The sequence below is a fragment of the Panthera pardus genome, unplaced genomic scaffold, assembly GCF_024362965.1.
Source record: "Panthera pardus isolate Hobbes unplaced genomic scaffold, ASM2436296v1 HiC_scaffold_13, whole genome shotgun sequence".
NCBI classification, from domain to species: domain Eukaryota; kingdom Metazoa; phylum Chordata; class Mammalia; order Carnivora; family Felidae; genus Panthera; species Panthera pardus.
In genome coordinates this window covers 145,829,181-145,847,640 of record NW_026526688.1, presented here as the reverse complement: position 1 = coordinate 145,847,640, position 18,460 = coordinate 145,829,181, and the positions used below count along the sequence as shown (strand labels likewise).

Here is an 18,460-nt window from a genome sequence, read left to right as displayed (position 1 = left end):
GACTGGAAGGGAGGGAAAAGAAATACTCATTTCAACAGATGCCAAAAATGCATTTGATAAAATTTAGTATACATTTCCGATAAAACTTTGTGAGCTAGGAGAAAGAGTTACTTTAGCTTAGTATACTAAATTAACAAAGAATATTTGCATTATACTTAATAGTGACACAGCATCGCTCCCATTAGCACTCCCTAGATAACGACTGCCTCTATTACGACTTTTATTCAACATTTTGGGAATGTTCAAAACTGATGCAAGAAGAAGAAAAAACAAGAAGTATAAGTACTGAAAAAGAAGAGAAAGAAGACAATCATTTATTAAAGTCAATATAACAATTTAGTCAGAAAACTCAATAGAATAAACTGACTTAAAAGAAGAATTCAATTAAGTGGCCATATACATATGAAAATCAATAGGTTCCTATCCTCCAACAATAACTAATTACAAAGTGTAATGGAAGAAAGAATACCATTCATAATGGTAATAATAACTATAAAATAATCTGGAATAAATCCATCCCCCTCAAAATGTGCAAAACCTGTATGAAAACAATAAAATTTTATTAAAGACAGCCTGAAGAAAATAGAAGCACACCATGTTTCTGGATGGAAATGCTCAGTATTATACATCTATTTCTCCTCAAATTAATTCATACTTCAATGTAATTCCAATTAAAATATCAATGCGCATATTTTATGGCAGTTTACAAAAGTCATCTAACAAGTTAAATGCACACTATCTAGAACTCCTGACAAATCAATGACAACTGCCTTCTACAAAATCAAAGCATTATAACATACTAGGGTGAGCCATACAAAATCACAGATATTTGATGACTTTCAATGAATAAAATAACAATTTCAAAAGGTCCAACCAAATAACCAAAATTGATGTGGACACAAGAATAAAAAAAAAAAAAAAAAAAAAACAGCTATTACTGGAGTGCCTGGGTGGCTCAGTTAGTTAAGCATCTGACTCTTGATTTCAGCTCATTATCAGGATCATGAGATCAAGCCCCATGTTGGGCTCCATGCTAAGTGTGGAGGCTGTTTGAGATTCTCTCTCTCTCTCTCTCTCTCTCTCTCTCTCTCTCTCTCCCCCCCCTACCCATCTGCCACGTGTACCTCCCCCCTTATAAAAACAAAAACAAAAATAGCTATTAATCTGGGAATGTTAAACACTCAAATTCTCCTACTCCCACCACCCACAAATCCCTTTCTAAGTGGTAAGAAACAGGAGTCCACTCAAGTATTTAATACTAATAAAGCCTGGCAAAAGGCCAAGAGAGCCTCCTAGTTCTTACCCCAGTAACAGTGACAGAAAACTGAAAGGGAGGGTGGAGAAAAGGAGAGATGTAGGGAGGAAAAGTTTCTTCCAACAACCCTGAACAGCTAGGCTAAAACCTAAAAGAGAAGAGACAAAGAACCAGAGGAAGAATATCCTAGAAAAAGAGTAAAAAGACCCTAAGTGAGAAAGTCTCCATGCTCTAAGAACTAGAAGGCTAGTAGGACTAGAAGATAGTGAATGAACTATGGGGCACCTGGGTGGCTCAGGCTTGGTTGAGCATCTGACTCTTGATTTCGGCTCAGATCATGATCCCAGGGTCATGGGATGGAGCCCCCTGTTGGGGCTCAGCGTGTAGCCTGCTTGAGATTCTCTTTCTCTCTCTCTCCCCCTCCCCACTGCTCTCCCATTTGTGCCAGCCCTCTCGCTCAAAGATCAAAAAAAAAAAAAAAAAAAAAAAAGACAATAGGGAATGAACTGAAAAGGATATAAAATGAGGCTAGAACAGTAAGAAGAATCAGCCATATGAAGTCTTATAAGCCAAGGCAGGAGTTTGGATTTTATTCTAAGGGCAATGAGAAGTTAAATGAGGATTTACATTTCAGAAAGATTAGCCTAGCTGTTGCATGAAGAATGAAATGTAGTGTGAGGAGGCAAGGAAGAGTGCTAGATCAAATTAGGAAGCTACTATGAGGTCCCAGTAAGATAGCACCCTGGACTAATATGATGGCAGCAAAGATGGAGGTATAGCTTGGAAGTCTTATGTCCAGTATTCTTTCTCTTCCCACTCTGCCACCTCACTATTCTGGCAACAGGAACACTTTTTTGGGAAGCCATTCCATGAGACTCAGGAGAAAATGACCTCTCCTAGTCTATCTCCTAGAAAGTACACAAAGACATGACCTAGGCCTGAACAAAGCATCTTTTTTCTTACCAATGGCTGGTTCAGGAATGGACACATGACCCAAGCTGGGCCAACAAGATTATTTCAGGAGCCAGGAATGACTTTTTTTGTTGTACTGTGAGACACAAGGATATGTAATCCTAGAATTATATTGGTATAAGACATTTAATTATCCTCCAATATCCACACTCTTCTTTTAGTAAAACACTTCTCCACAGATTATATCTGGGTATGACGGCCATATACAAGACCTAGGTCCTAGGAATGGACATACAACTAAGTTCTGGCCAGAAAGTAATTTTGCAATTTCTTGGCCAATTCATTAAAAGAAAGCTATTTGTGTTTGCCTGTTTCTTATTCCTCATGTGTTATGCATTAGTTTTCCAGGGCTGTCTTAACAAAATACCAGACTGGATGGCTTAAACAAGAAAATTTTTTCTCCCAGTTCTTTAGGCTAGAAGTCCAAGATTGAGGTATCAGCAGGTTTGGTTTCTTTGGAGGTCTCTCTCTTTGGCTTGTCAATAGCTACCTTTTCACTGTGTCCTCACATGACCTTTTTTCTGTGTGCACACATTTCTGGTGTCTCTTCGTATCCAAATTCCCTCTTCTTATAAGAACACCTGTCAGATTGGATTAGGGCCTACCCATATGACCTGATTTAACCTTAATTCCCTTTTATAAGGCATTACCTTCTATATACAGTCACATTCTGAGTTACTAGGGGTTAAGGCTTCCTTTTTTTAAAAATCATTTTGTTATTTTTTTTCATCATGTTAACTGTACTCTTTAATCCCCATTTCCTATTACACCCATTCTTCCATCCACCTCCCCTCTGGTAACCATCAGTTTGTTCTCTATATTTCAGAGTCTGTTTCTTCGTTTGTCTCTCCCTTCTTTTCCATTGCTTGTCTGATTGTTTAAATTCCATATATGAGTGAGATCACATGGTATTTGTCTTTCTCTATTTTCACTTAGCATTATACTCCCTAGTTCTATCCATGTTGTTGCAAACAGCAGAATTTCATTCACTTTTTATGGCTGAATAATATTCTACCTCACACACACATACATCTTCTTTATCCACTCATGTATTGGACACCTGGGCTGCTTCCACAGTTTGTCTATTGTAAATAATGCTTCAATAAACATACAGAGGCATACGTTCCTTTTGATTAGTGTTTTTGTATTTGGGGGGTAAACACCCAGTAATGCAATTAGTGGACTGTAGGGTAGTTGTATTTTTAATTTTTTCAGGAACCTCCATACTGGTAACAACAGCTGTACCAGTTTGCATTCTCAACAACAATGGGTGTCAACGTTTCAACATGAATTTGGGAGGGACACCATTCAGCCCATAACAGGCTGGAACATGGATGTGATGCTAGTGAGCCAGATTAGACTTTGTAGATGAAGTCAACACCCTAAGGCAGAGCTGCCCAATAAAACTTTCTATAATGATGGAAATGTTCTGTATCTGCACTCTCCCAACATGGTAGCCACTAGCCACATGTTGACTATTTAAACTAATTAAAACTAAAACAAAACAAACAAATCTAAAAATCCAGCCACTGTTGTACCAGCCATATTTCAAGCACTGAGTAGCCATACTGGTAGCAGCTACCATATTGGACAGCACAGGTTAAGGGATGGTGTAACAAAACAGGAGACACTTAGACCTATGCACAACCTGAAGGACTTCCCTAGAGTATTATCACATAATCTATCCTGCTTGAACCACAAGTGTTTTGGAGTCTCTTTGTTCCAACAACCTATCTTATATTTTAATCAATACACTAAATTAGAAGTAAAGTGCTGCCATAACAAATTCTTAAAAACTCTGATAAGGCTAGAGGATAGCAAGGAAATGTGTCAGGCTGGAAAACTAACAACCTCTGTTACGCAGTGACAAACCATTTAGTAAAACTCTTGTCTGTAATAATGGGGAGGGCACATTACATAACTACCAAGTGTGTATAGCTTGAAGAAAAGCAGTTAGAAAAACTCAGAATATTGGTGGGGTGTTGGTTGTTTAAACAGGCAAGAAGATCAGCTCAACCATGAATAAGGGAGTTGTGAGCAGAGATAAACATAAAAACAGTGCCACTGAGTGAAGCTCTAGTGCAGTAAATCCAGGCCTCTGAGATCAGCAAAGGCAGCTACTTTTGTGCTCCAAATAAAAGGGCAGAACTTTGTGACCTCAAAGGTTCTTTGCCACATAGTAGCAAAGAACAGGTGAAGAGTGTTGCTTTCCCATATGTGATGGTTTCTTGATGTGTCAACTTGGTTAGGCTAAACTAATCCTGGTGCTACTGTGGAGGGATTTGTAGATGTAATTAAAGTCCCTAATCAGGTGACTTTATGCTAAGGGGATCATCCTTACTGAGCATGACCTAATAGGTAAGGTCTTAAAGGAGATTGGGTTCTTCCTGGCAAATGAGACTGCGAATAGCAGCTGAGTCTACAATTGCTCCCCCTTCCCTGGATCGTCATTTCCTAACTGCTTTGGGAGAGCCGTGTCAGCATATGACCTTGGGTTCTAGCCTACTTGAGATCTTCCCTTCCTAAATGCCTACCTTACAAACTTCAGACTTAGCCAGCTCCCAGAATTCTGTAATCCAATTCCCTGTAGTAAGTCTTTTAATATATGTCTATCTCTCTTTCTATCATATACAAATCTCCTATTTGTTCTGCTTCTCTGGTAAAACTTTTGACAGATACACCATTCAAGCCTATTATTTCAGATGCCCTCAAGGTAGCCCAGTAACAGAAAAAGGAACAGGTCTAGAACAGAGACCAGTAAGAGGATGAGTAGATTTCAAAAAATTAGGACTAAAAGAGATCTTTTGCTGAAGATAATGTCATATGGTACTGACTTAAAGAGAATGGAATAGGGGTGCCTACGTGGCTGAGTTGGTTAAGCATCTGACTTCCACTGCTCAGGTCATGATCTCATGGTTCGTGGGTTCGAGTCCAGCACAGGGCTCTGTGCTGACTGCTCAGAGCCTGGAGCCTGCTTCAGATTCTGTGTCTCCCCCTCTCTCTGCCCCTCCCCCGCTAACACTCTGTTTCTGTCTCTGTCTCTCTTAAAAAATTAATAAACATAAAAAAAATAATTTAAAAAAGGGAAGAATAGAAATCTATTAAGTTTTTGGAAGAGTTTTACCACCAAACTATATTAGTGGCCTATAAAAACCTATGACTGAACCTTACATAACCCTGCAGCTCCTAAATCTATACCAACTGGCAGGGAGCTATAAAAGTTGCATAATTCCTAGAGATGTCATACTCTTGAATGTCTTCTACTTCAGATGTAGCAAAGAAAGATAACAAACAAGGAAGAATCACCTAAGAACAAAGCCAAGGACACATGCAATAGTCAAAGTGCATTCCTCCCATAGAGCAAAACAGAGTTTAACCAAGGAATTGACATAGTTGCCAAGGCAGAGTCTTCTGTCCAGAAGGATTTCAGTATTAATATGCACCAACAACCGCTATCTACTTCTATTCTTTCCCTCTCCAAAGAAGCATCATTATGATTATCCTTAATAATCATCCTATTCCTATCAACTACTGTACGATGGGCTAGGCAAAAGGAGAGATACATTATTTATTTAGATTACTGGCTAAATTAAGAATAAAAGCATTATATAGGGCTGAGCTATATATAGTAACTGGATGGGACCTAGGATCGATTCCCTTGACAAAGGAAAGTATGTGTTAAAACAAAGGTTTGCACAAATGTTGGGTGACCAAAAAGGTTCAAACCACTACTCAAGAAGAAAAGTTTGAATTGGAAAGACACACTTGATAGTCCCTAACTTATGCATATGTAAACACACAAGACTAGATAAAATCACCTAAGAAATGAGATTACGTACAAGACTCAAAAGGGCTCAGGATTGAGCAATAAGGTACTAAATAATCAAAGGATTTACAATGAGGGGAGTAGGAGGAAGTAAGAAGACCAACCAAAAAGCAGCTAGTAATAAAGAAACAGAAGAGGACGGTAAAACAGAAGCAAAGAGGGTAGCATTTTTTAAGACACAAAAATCGGTCAACAAAGTCAAATGATATTGAAATGAGTAAATAAGAAATGGACCCTACAACGAAATATTATATCCAAAAAGATATCCATGTATCTTTGAAAACAAAGCACAGAAGTATTAAAATTTCTAAGAATTTTTTCTTCAAATATTGGGATAAAGAAGGTCTCCAAAAGTCACAATAGAATAATTCATTTTACTACACAAAAATAAAAATGTTTCGATGTTTCACATAGTATTGTGAAAATACTATGAGCAGAGAACAACAAATACTGTGAAAGATTAATATGCATAAATATAAATAGCACCAAATCACTTAGAAAAAAGACAATTCTAATAGAAAAATAAGGATAAAACAGTAAATTTTCAAAAGAAATACAAATGAAAAATATACATAAAAATTTAACTGATGTCAACAGTAATCAGGAAAATAAAAACAAAAACATTATTTTTTGTTTAAAAGATTTTAAAAACTAAGATTGCTCATTTCCAGTAATTTTTTTAATGTTTATTTGTTTTTCAGAGAGAGAGACAGAGAGAGAGAGAGAAAGAGACAGAGAGAGAGAGAGAGAGAGAGAGAGAATAAGCAGGGGAGGGACAGAAAGAGAGGGAGACACAAAATCTGAAGCAGGCTCCAGGCTCTGAGCTGTCAGCACAGAGCCCAACGTGGGGCTCAAACTTGTGAACGGCAAGATCATGACTTGAGCCAAAGCCAGACACTTAACCAATTGAGCCATCTAGGCACCCCTCCGGTAATATTCTTACTACCCTGTTGATGGAAGTAAAACTTGGGAGTATTTATTAAATTTAACATGTGCAAAACCTTTGGCCTAGCAATTCTTTCCAGGAATCCATCCTAAACTAATATTTTTCTATTTAAAAATAACCGTAAAAGAATGGTCACTTCAGCATTATACATGTAATAGCAACGTACTGAAAACAATGAAAATGTCTACCAATATAAAGGAGGAAATAAATCATAAACATTCATACTATGGAACATTCATAAGTCAATAAGAACAATGAGACAAATCCTAATGTACTGTTAGACACACATACCCCTTTCTCCACCCCACACTCATTCATCCACTCTCACCAAGAAACTAGAACATTTGATATGCACCAAGCTGTTAGCAGCATTTACTCTAAGAAAAAATGAGATAGAAACTCTTATGTATTAGAAGACTTTTTAAAAGTAGGAATGCACTCATTAGTTTTTATAGTTAAATAAGTATGCAACCATTATCTGAAGATTTATCTCTTCAACTGACATATTTTAAGTATGATCACCAATGAAACTTTTGGCAGACAAGATTTCTAAGTGACAGTTTTACTCTGTGTGACAGGTAATTTGATTAACATACACCAAGGGGAAAAAAAAGAAAAAACTTTAAATAATGATTAATTCAGCAAAGTAGAATTATAGGTGATTTTTGTATTCTTTTTTGGATCTTTTTGATTTTGTCAAATTTTCTACAAATATGTACATGCTTCTACACATGTGCATACATTTAATTAATTAATAATGTTTAAACACCATATTTAACACCATATTTAAAATCTAATTTAGAAGATATTTAACATTGTATTCTACACTGTTCTATAATTCAATTTCTCATATTTAATATATTTATACCTGCATTAACCACAAGTATATCTTTATAACCTCTTCTTACTACAAAATCTTCAGGGTAAATTAGGATGGATAAGTCTTTGGTGTAATTTAATTGTCAAGGACATTCTAGAAAAATAGCAAATACACACCTCATTTAAAAAAAAAAAAAAAAGAATCAGAACCTAACACCAAAAATTAGTGAGTATTCCAAGAGGCACTCATAAAAGATGTAAAGTCTACCCAACTTTTTTTTTTTTAATGTTTATTTTTGAGAGAGAAAAAGAGTGAGTGGGGGGCAGGGGGGACAGAGAATCTGAAATGGGCTGTGTGCTGACAGCAGAAAGCTGATGTGGGGCTTGAACTCATGAACCATAAGATTATAACCTGAGCTGAAGTTGGACGCTTAACTGACTGAGCCACCCTGGGCACCCAAGTCTACCCAACTTGTATTCAAAACAGAAATAAAACAATCCCTATAATGAGATAAATTCTAAAGGCACACAGTTGCACTGAAAACTAACAGATTCCCAAATAATTATATAGGATTAAAATCATCTTCACAGTTCTAAATTATTATTAATTTTATCTCAACATGATTTAAATATTATGAAGGTAGGAATAATGTCTCAGTTTCTTCAAATTCCTCATAATCTCTGATTATTGCATAATCCCAATAATGCCTCTTAAATAAACTTATTTATAAGAGTATAATAATAGTGATATTTCCTAAAAATCTTTAAAAAATTCCATCACTGTGCTAAATTTTCATGTACGTAAATTTAAGTTTTACTAACCTACAACATGAATAAAATCAATTTGTTCAACATATACAGCTATTATTTTAAATATAGTTAACTTTTTAACATTCACTGAGAGGGAAATGGTTGAGATTATTATATACTGAAATCAGCCACATATAGGAGATAATAAATGTGTGTCAAGTTAAAGAATTAACTCCTATACTGCATCTTGAACTACTAAAAACTATACTAGAGGTTTTGTATTTCTGTTATTAACTTCAAATAAAAAAAAAAATAAGAGGGAAACATTGCACAGAGAACTTAAGAGACTCTGAGGTCAAAGACTGAATTGGAAATACAACTGGTATAACACAAACAAGAAGCTTCCTTTTCCTATCAGGTTTCAAATTTAGAGTGATAGGAAAGAGGGAAAGGAAAACAGAACTATACATTAATGCTTATTCTAAATTCAAAACTGATAAAACTAATTTTTCTACAGATCTCTCTGAGATATTTCTCAAAGGTTCTTTAATTAAAAGACAATTCAAGGGGCACCTAGGTGGCTCAGTCGGTTGCGCATCCAACTTCGGCTCAGGTTATGATCTCACAGTTCCTGAGTTCGAGCCCCACATCAGGCTCTCTACTGTCAGCGCAGAGCCCGCCTCAGATCCTCTATCCCCCTCTGTCCGCTCCTCCCCCACTTGTTTTCTCTTTCTCTCTCTCTCTCATAAATAAACATTAAAAAAAAAAAAAAAGACAATTCAAGAGGGAAAACCCAGACCACAAATTAATTTTAGGGGGTTATTTCTTGCCTTTTATTTTCTTTTCTGTTCCTTTCTTTTGGGGGAGGACAAGGGGAACAGGAAAAAAAAAACAAAAATGAAAGATTAAATGAGACCCAGTGGTACCTCAGGAGGGCACTATGCCCTGCTGGAGAGACACGGGTATACTAGTTTTGTAAATTTGTCATGTCTAGTGTGTACTTGCAAATAAGCTCAAGAAATAAGAATTGAGGAGATGACTTATTTTCAAAATTGAAATAATAGTATCTAATGCACCTCACATTTTTCTCCATAACTCAAGTTTTAGTACTGATTAATCTGAATATTAAGTAACAAGCAGTTAAGTATATAATTAAGTATAATCTGCGGTCCTCCTTTATCATGGATTCCATCCCTAACCCTCCAATCATTTTTAAACTATTCCACTCTAGAACTTCCCTACTTTTAGTCAACATTTTCATGGTACAGCCAGCAGAAATACACATAATCTGTTTTGTGCAGATGTATCACAGAATTACTTAAAATAAGTTATAATTCTCCAATACCTTAACTCATCTTGTTCAATACTATGCTGAATTTTACTGAAAAAGCATGCTTTGTTTCAGATCATTTACCAAAAAAGAGCATGTTTTTTACCTTGACTCATAAAAGCGTATTTAACATTTTAACCTATTATCAACAATCTTATTGTCCATTACACACAATTCACTATGATCTATCTATACACCTTGAAAGGGATTTCATCATATTATCAAAATTGTTTATAAACATATTAAATAATATTGGCTCCAAAAGGAATTCTCAAAGTACTGTGATCTTTACATATTTTTGTAACTGACCCTCTTTTATGTCTAGTCTCACCCAGAAGTAAGCTTAACTTTTTTTTTTTTTTTAATTTGGGGGAGAGGGGGAAAGAGAGAGAGAGCACGCGAGCCCACACACACACACACACACACACACACACACACACACAGGGGAGGGGCAGAGAGAAAAGAAAGAGAACCCCAAGCAGGCTCCACGCTCAGTGCAGAGCCAGACAAGGGGCTCGATCCGACCCTGGGATCATGACCTGAGCTGAAATCAAGAGTTGGACGTTCAATCAACTGAGCAGCCCAGGCACCCTTTAGGTCAACTTTTTAAAGATCAAGGTAATGTTTATAGGGTTTTATAACAGAAGGCAACTTACATTGTGCTTTCGATAATTAGATCTATATTAATTTTGAGTTTCAAAGCATTTTGGGGAAAAATAAAATCCAACACGTCCCTTTTCAATAATTAAAACCTAAATTATAAATCATGATAAAATAATACCTATGTCATTCCACAATTCCACTTCCCCTCTTAACTGGATAAGAAAAGTTTTTAAAGACAAAAATATATATATTAAGAAATTAAAAATCCTAAGAAAGGAAGGGTATTTTGCTTCTGGGTGGCAAGTGGATAAGCATAACTATCAGACAGGTAAGGTTCCAGGGACTAGATGTGTATTCATATCCACCCTTCACCTGCAATTACCTAATTTTTTTTTCCCAAAAGGTGAAAATTAAAGGAAGTTAGTCAGATTTGGCATAGATTACCACGGATGTTGGTGCCCTCTAATGGTCCTAATAAAAACACAAGTAGTATCAGCAGGTACTACCCACATACTACTGTGAGGTGAAATTTTTTTCATCTATGGTCAAGTACATATAATGAAAATTCATTATATGTACATTTCCTAACCCACTAAATCACCGTGCTAAGAATGTAGAATAAACAACTGTCATAAATACAAATACACTGCCTAAAAATTGATTTCCTAGTCAACTGGATAGTATAACTAGATGCTAGGGGAAGCAATCTAGCAAACAGTCTAGCAAATTTTGGGAAGTCAAAATGTACTGCTCTGATGATCCCAAATATTTCCAGAGTAAGTGGCTAAAGAAGAAATATTTATTCATTTATTACTTATTTAGTTATTTTTACTTCAGAGATCTGACTTCATGAAAGCCTAGCAGAGGTAAGACACTAAGACTTACATAACACACATGGTACAATGCAGCAGGAGATATAAAGATGTGTAACGCAGTATTTCCATCTTCAAATCTGACAGTCCATAGCAGACTAGATGAAAACCACTTCATCAATTAAACAATTAAAAGGCAAAATATGAGGATTTAAGATAAGAGTAAGCATAGGGCTAATTTACCAGAAAGAACAAATAAGTCTTGGACTTCACAACACAAATAGGTCATCTGCATTACCACGTTACCTTGGTTATAAGCAGGCACATAAATGCCTGCCGAATTCCCACTACTACTGCAGTGAGAATGTTTCAAACTAAGAAGGTGGGAGGGAGGGAGAAGGCAGTCACAGACCTGAGTATCTAATAACAGTTTTACACACACACTATGAAGGTAGGGGAGAAAGAATAAAACACAAGCACCTTCAACAAAATCTTGGGTTTAATTTCAGGTATTCACAGCCTATCCAGATCCCAAGTTGACAACTTCTATTTAAAATAGTTTTTTAGCTTTTGGAAACAACCTTGAAAAGTAAAAATCTTGAGAGGGAGGAAGAAGCAACAGATTGCCTCTAGAGAGGGTAGTATTCACTATAAAGGTTCATTTTGTTAATAGTTAATTCTAGATGGTGGGAATATGGATATACTTATCTGCAGTTTTCTATATTTCTTCTTTTTTAATGAGTTGAATAAGAAAAAGAGAAGGAAACAAGAAAATAAGAACAAGAAAAGGAAAGAAAAGCTTGGAATAGTCAACGTGTCTTCAGTAGCTGGTTGCCCTACTGCCTAAAATGATCTTCCCCTACACTACCTGAATTTGTTTTCACACTATCTGAAATGCCAAATTTCAAGATGCTGTATTTAACATCAAACAGCATAACAGAATATGTGAATGAATGAATGAATGAATGAATGAATGAGTAGGCTATGAATCAAACAGACAAGTTAAGTCCTGCTCTGCTAATTAGCTGTGTGACCCTGATGAAGCTACCTAAAACCCTTCTAAGCCTGTATCTTTTGCCTCTAAAGTTATTATGAATATCCCCTCCCAACATGTGTATACTTCTGAAACTCACCCACTTGATTTCAGCATATACATTTAACCATTTACTCTTACTCTCATTAATCACTGGTGCATTTTAAAATCAATGTGCATTAAAACAGTTTTGCTCAACATTACTTACCCAGTATAGCAAAATGCCCAGCACAAAGCAGGAACTCTAAGCATTTAATGAATAATTAAAGAAATATGAGGACATCTACTCCACAGAGACAGGGTGAAAATAAAATGAGAATACAGATACCTGTATTATCTCATTTAATTCTCATAACTGGTATAAAATAAGATCTACATTATCACCATTTACACAGTAAGAAACTGAGGCGCAGAGAGTTTAAGGTAACTTGCCCAAGATCACAAACCTATTGAATGATGGATCATATTTGACTCTAAGCTCTAGTCCGTGCTCTTAACCATTATGGTAGACTTGACACACAGTAGGCTCTGAATAAGTAATAGTTTCTTACTATGTTTTTAAAATGTAAATATATGTAGGAGGCTTAAGGTAGTTATCAGGCATTCAACAAAGTAAATTGGCTTTAAATGTCTTTCAGCCTAACACCTAGGGAACAGCCCCATCAGTAAGAGAAGTAAATTAGCAACTGAAAGATATTGAAATCCAAACTTCGGCGATTTGGCAGCCCTGGATCCAAGATGAGAGGAAGAAACTCCTCTTGGTTTCCTAAATGAATTCTGGAACTTTCCTAAGTGCTTAGGCAGACTATGAAACAAGATAATTATGACAGAACTATTTCTTCAAAGATCTTAACATCTAGTTTACAAATACTGCTTCATCAATTAAGAGACGAAACTGGGTAACAAGTAAGCTTCTCTGGACTCAACTGGGATTCTACCGTTACAACAAAGGAACTGGGGTGGCATTTTTCCATTAAAAAACAACAACAAAAGATCTGGAAGCGAACTTGAAGGAACATAATATACTGAAATAATTTTTCTTTCTCTCATTCTCAACCCTACTTCTTCCATATCTACAAATTCTCCCTAGCCTTACAAATCCTTTCAAAAGTAAGTCAGTACTAATTTATTCACTGGTTCCCCTTGTCTAAAATTTCTTCACTAGGTTTGTCTCTTAAGTTTAAAGCACCAAGTTATCTACCAAAAAGAGTTGGAATTCTAATCCACTCCTACTGTACTTACATTTTACACCTCTTTAATAAAAATTACTTTTGAACATGAATCCTACCTTTAACAAGTTTTTTCCCTCTTTGAATTCTGCATTAGCAAACCATTCAATTACATTTAAAAATGCATTCAATAGAATGCAATGTTATTTCTGAAATCTCCAAAGTATCAACTCTTGAAATTTCAACATTGTTTTCCTGTAATATTCGAGTAAGCAATTTAATTTAGTCCACTAATTTGAAAAGAAGTGCATCAAGCCTTTCATGCTAGGAAATACACTTCTGTGTATTTTCTGTATTAGTCAGTCATCCACTGAAAACCAAGGATACTATGCATTTTTCAATTTTTGATCTAAGATTTTGAGTCAAATGAGGGGGGAAGGAGAGGGAAGAGGAGAGCTCTTGGTCTTATCCTTTGTTTTCAGGTATAGATGAAGTTACATAAATTATCTAAAACATGATTATCCTATGCTGAAACACTGAAGAAAAATCCAATTCTCAATAACCTACTGTAACATTTGATAAGAATTAGATTCTTGTGGGGCACCTGGGAGGCTCAGTTGGTTAAGCGATCAACTTCAGCTCAGGTCATGATCTCATGGTTCATGAGTTTGAGCCCTGCATCAGGTTCTGTGCTGACAGCTCAGAGCCTGGAGCCTGCTTCGGATTCTTTGTCTCCCCCACTCTCTACCCCTCCCCCACTCGCACTTTTGTGTGTGTGTGTGTGTGTGTGTGTGTGTGTGTGAGACTCTCTTTCTCTCTCTCTCTCTCTCTCTCTCTCGCTCAAAAAATGAATAAACATTAAAAATTTTTTTTAAAAATTAGATCTTCTTCAACATTCAAGTAAAGCTCCTTACTCTTTAAATTGAATCTCCTTTCCTTCGAACTTTTCTCTTTCAGCAGATATGGAGAATATCCAGCTAACATTTCTTCATAGTAAATATACATATTTTTTGTTAAATTATCATCCACTTTTTCAGGTTAAGTACCTGAAACCAAAACTATATACAAAAACTATAACCTTCCATATTTCTTTTTAACCTTTTGGTAATTCTTATTAGAAGGATAACCTCAGGGATCATGTTATCCACGTTTTATTTTGTGTAGCCAGTAACAGAATGAATTAGAAAATGGACTTAAATACAAAGAGTATTAGCCACAAGATTTCCTAGCTCTAGAAAGTTAAACTTCTGCTGACATGTCAATAAAATGATAATGAAATGAAAAACATTGCACAACTCACCCAATTAGCTTATAGTGTACAGTGACTATGAGGTTTATTTATTTCTTTATTTTGGTCAAGGATGGAGGCAGGTGCAAAGACATACTGTACTCTTTTCTGTTTGCTCATCCCTCATCATGTACCTATACGGATGTTTTTTTAATGGCTGCACTTTCTTACACTTATTTCTCCTGACTCATCTTCATAACAAATGACAAACCCGTTGTTTACACCACTGTGGACAGAACAAAATAAAGCATATTAAAAACAAAGAAACTCCCTAGTTGATGAAAGTCAAAATATATCATTTCCATTTTCTGAAGAAAATAAACCTGCTTCACAAAACTAACACACCTATAAACTTACTAAAAGTTTTGCTTATTAGGCCAAATTCCAATGAACAAAACTACATAGGTATGTGAAGTTTACAGCAGAATATTCCCCTAAGTACTACACTCAACTTGATACTGAGTTCTAAACCAGAGCTTGATATTCTGTGGGAGTATTTAAAATCTTAATAAAATACTGGCATTCTGACCACAGCTGCATGTTTGTGTTACCTTGCAATTCATTGCCTGTTTTTTGAAAGATTCGGGAGGGGGATGCAAGGAAATAAACTGCCACAAAAAGTGTACTGTTCGGAACCATTAGAAAACTTTGATTTTCTACTTTTGCTACACTCCACCACAGTCAGTTTCTTCTAAGCCTTGTTTTCCTCATTTTTAAAAGGGCTGAACTAGATTATCTCTAAAATGTTTCTCATCTCTGTAAAGAACTGTACAAGGAAATTATTCTAACTACCATAATATTTTATTGAAAATAAGAATCCTGTCACACCCTTTTCTCCATTGTTTCAAATGCAGCCCGAGCAACACACTATATAGAGAGGTTCCAACTAAAATCAATACAAAATCTATCAATACAAATCTATGCTTAGAATTCAACAGGATACAGAATAGCAGGGAGTGTTCATCTTTTTGGCACACATACTTTAACTATTACATCTCTACCTATATAACTTCATCCAGTCTGAGGTAAAAGAGAATCTGGTCTTCCAACAGAGAAGTCTCAAACTCTTTAAAAGGTATTTCTCTATTTGAACAGAACTCAAGATCCAATAATGCAATTTTCAAAAAACAAGCTTTGCACCAAGATAAATTCTGTTTGTGGAAGAGAATAAATGGCAAGTGCTACTTCTAGACAATTCAGTTGTTCTCGTACAACTGGATTTAAAATCAGCCTTTAAAGAGGTTTTCCTTCTGCTGCCTTAAGTTACGACTTCTTTCTCCGAATCAAGATTTTCTAGCTTCCATTTCAGGGAGTGGACAAGAGAGTTACAAAAGAGTTGATAACTAGTAAGGCTAACTCTTCGTTTGTTGTCAGTATGCTATGTTTTACTGAGCTTTTGGGTTATATGGCCTTTGAAGAATAAGGTCCTGCAACGCCGCCTGTCTGTGGACCCAGGAAAAATTATAAAACAGTTATGAAACCAGATCACTAGGACAAACCAAGAGGCCTTCCTATTCCAACTCACCACAACCAAGACTGGCTTCAAAGCACTCTTGAGCTGCCCCAGAATATCTGGAAAACGCGAGAGCCTGGCTGAATTCCTCCTCACTAAGGAAGCATCTGAAGATGTATATGTATGTACATGTAAGAGTCAAATATATTTTCAGCCACTCAGTTCCATATCAATATACAGGGATATAAGATCGGTTCATCCAAAATCCTTGAGAGAGCAAAGAACTAAAAGCTATTTCAGCAGCCACAATAGTTACGGGAAAAAAAAAAAAAAAAAAAAAAACCTGCAGCAGAACAGTATGGAAAAGTACAGCTTCTCACGTGTCTCTCACATACACAAATACTTAGCTCTGAGTCCCTTACAACCTTACCTCCCCTCCAAACTGCTCTCTCTTCCACCTCACAAGTGGGAGAAATCTACCAACCTCCCAGTCATTCCCCAAGAGACTCAGCTACCTATTATCTTACCCCTCCCGCTTTGGTCCCGCCCCCGCCCCAGGAATAACAGGGCCCTGCTGACCCCAGGCAGACCCCGCCGGGTGTGCAAACAGGGAATCTAACCAATTCCCTCCATCCTTAACCATGTGAACCATCCCGGGATAACCTGCTGTTCACCAACTCCGTGGGCTCTGTGGTCCTCCCACCCCCACGTGTCAGCTACCCTCCCCCACATCCCCACACCTCACGATTTAGGCCGGGGAAAGAAAGAGGGCAGTGGAAAGCCTGGCCGCTGAGATAGATCGACCCACAGGAATCTGTCCCACCGCAAGTCCCCTCCCACCTTCGGCCCCTACCCTTTACTGCCCCATCCTCCCTCCTTCCTTTGAAAGCAGGCCCTTGCCTCAGAAACCTCTTCTTCCTCGTCGTCGTCGTCCTCTTCTTCCTCGCTGTTGTTGCTGCTGGTGCCGCCGCCGCCTCCACCGCCGCCGCCGCCGCCGCCTCCACCGCCGCCGCTGTTGTCGCTGTCGCTGCTGCTTTCGCTGCTGCTGGGGGGTCGGCAAGTCCGGTTACGCTTGGCCTTGTGGTGCTGCTGCTGCGGCGGCTTCTTCTTCAGGAGTAGGTCGCAGACTCGCACCATCCCACGAGGAGAAGAGGCCGAGCGAGCCCCGCTGCTGCCGCCAACGCCGCTGCCGACCTCCGCCGCCGCCGCCGCCGCCGCCGCCGCCGCGGGGGGGCCCGCCACGGCCGCCACCGCCGGGGGGCTCCCTTCTCCCTCAGCCGCTGCCGCCGCCGCCGCCGCCGCCACCGGAACCGTCGCCTTCTCCATCCCCGGGGAAAGAGGGGGGGCGCGGACGGGGGAGGGGCGTGGGGGCTACGCTCTACCGCGACTTCGGCCGCACCGGGGCCGACACAGCGCTCGGTGCCGCCTCCGCCGCCACCGCCTCGGTCACCTCTACTGCCGCCGCCGCCGCCGCCGCTCCGCCAGCTCTCACCTCGTCTCGCGATACTAAGGGCGGGGAGCCTGACGATGGGAGGGAGGGAGAGGGAGGGAGTGTGAGGGAGCAAAGGAGGGAGGGAGGGGTGAGGCGTAAAGAGAGACCCGGGTGTCGGGAGACCCAGAGAAGGGGAGACCAGGAGGAAGCGAGGGAAGTGTGCCCAGGGCGACTTCCGATGGAGGGACGGCGGGGACAGAAGAGGCCCGCGGTTACAGTCGTAGCGCCTGCGAGCGCCCGGATTTCTTCTCTTTCCTCGCTATTTCCCCCACACATACAGCCCTTCAGACCTCCCTTCTTCCTTCCTCGCTTGTGACTAGAACGCAGCCGCAGGCGGAAGTGCAGGTGACGCCATCAGCCGTCGCCTGAGCCGTGGCGCGCGGGTGGCCCAAAGACGAAAGTGAGATTTCCAGGGCCAGATTCCGGGCCCCCGCGGGCTGGCACTGCTGCAGCGCGTGGGGCAGGCGGGCGGGCTGGAGAGCAGCGGCCCCGGGCCGGGTGGGAAGCCGGTGCGGACGCGCGGTGCAGACACTTTGTTAGCTGGAGGCCGGGACCGCCAGATCCGGGAGGTGGGGCCTCTTTCTGGACTGTCGTACGTAGTTTTATTCCTGGCCTTTTTTTTTCCACCGCCAAATCGTGATTAAGGCTTTGGATCTTTAAGAGATGGCGTCGTGTAGAGGAAAGAGCCCTCTTTGGCCTGAGTCTTGAGGTA

General features: G+C 38.8%; 1 protein-coding gene across 4 annotated transcripts in view; it reads right to left on the bottom strand.

Annotated features, from left to right (window-relative positions):
• Positions 1-17,697, bottom strand: part of ANKRD17 (ankyrin repeat domain 17) — a 163,066-nt gene extending 145,369 nt beyond the window's left edge. For 2 of the 4 annotated variants that reach the window (XM_053901487.1, XM_053901488.1), the window contains exon 1: positions 17,157-17,697. In XM_053901487.1, the coding sequence (XP_053757462.1) occupies positions 17,157-17,582 (426 nt within the window). In that variant the 5' untranslated portion in view covers positions 17,583-17,697. The remainder of the gene's footprint in view (positions 1-17,156) is intronic. The other 2 variants (XM_053901489.1, XM_019467822.2) reach the window with 1 other exon arrangement.
• Positions 17,698-18,460: the final 763 nt, after the last annotated feature.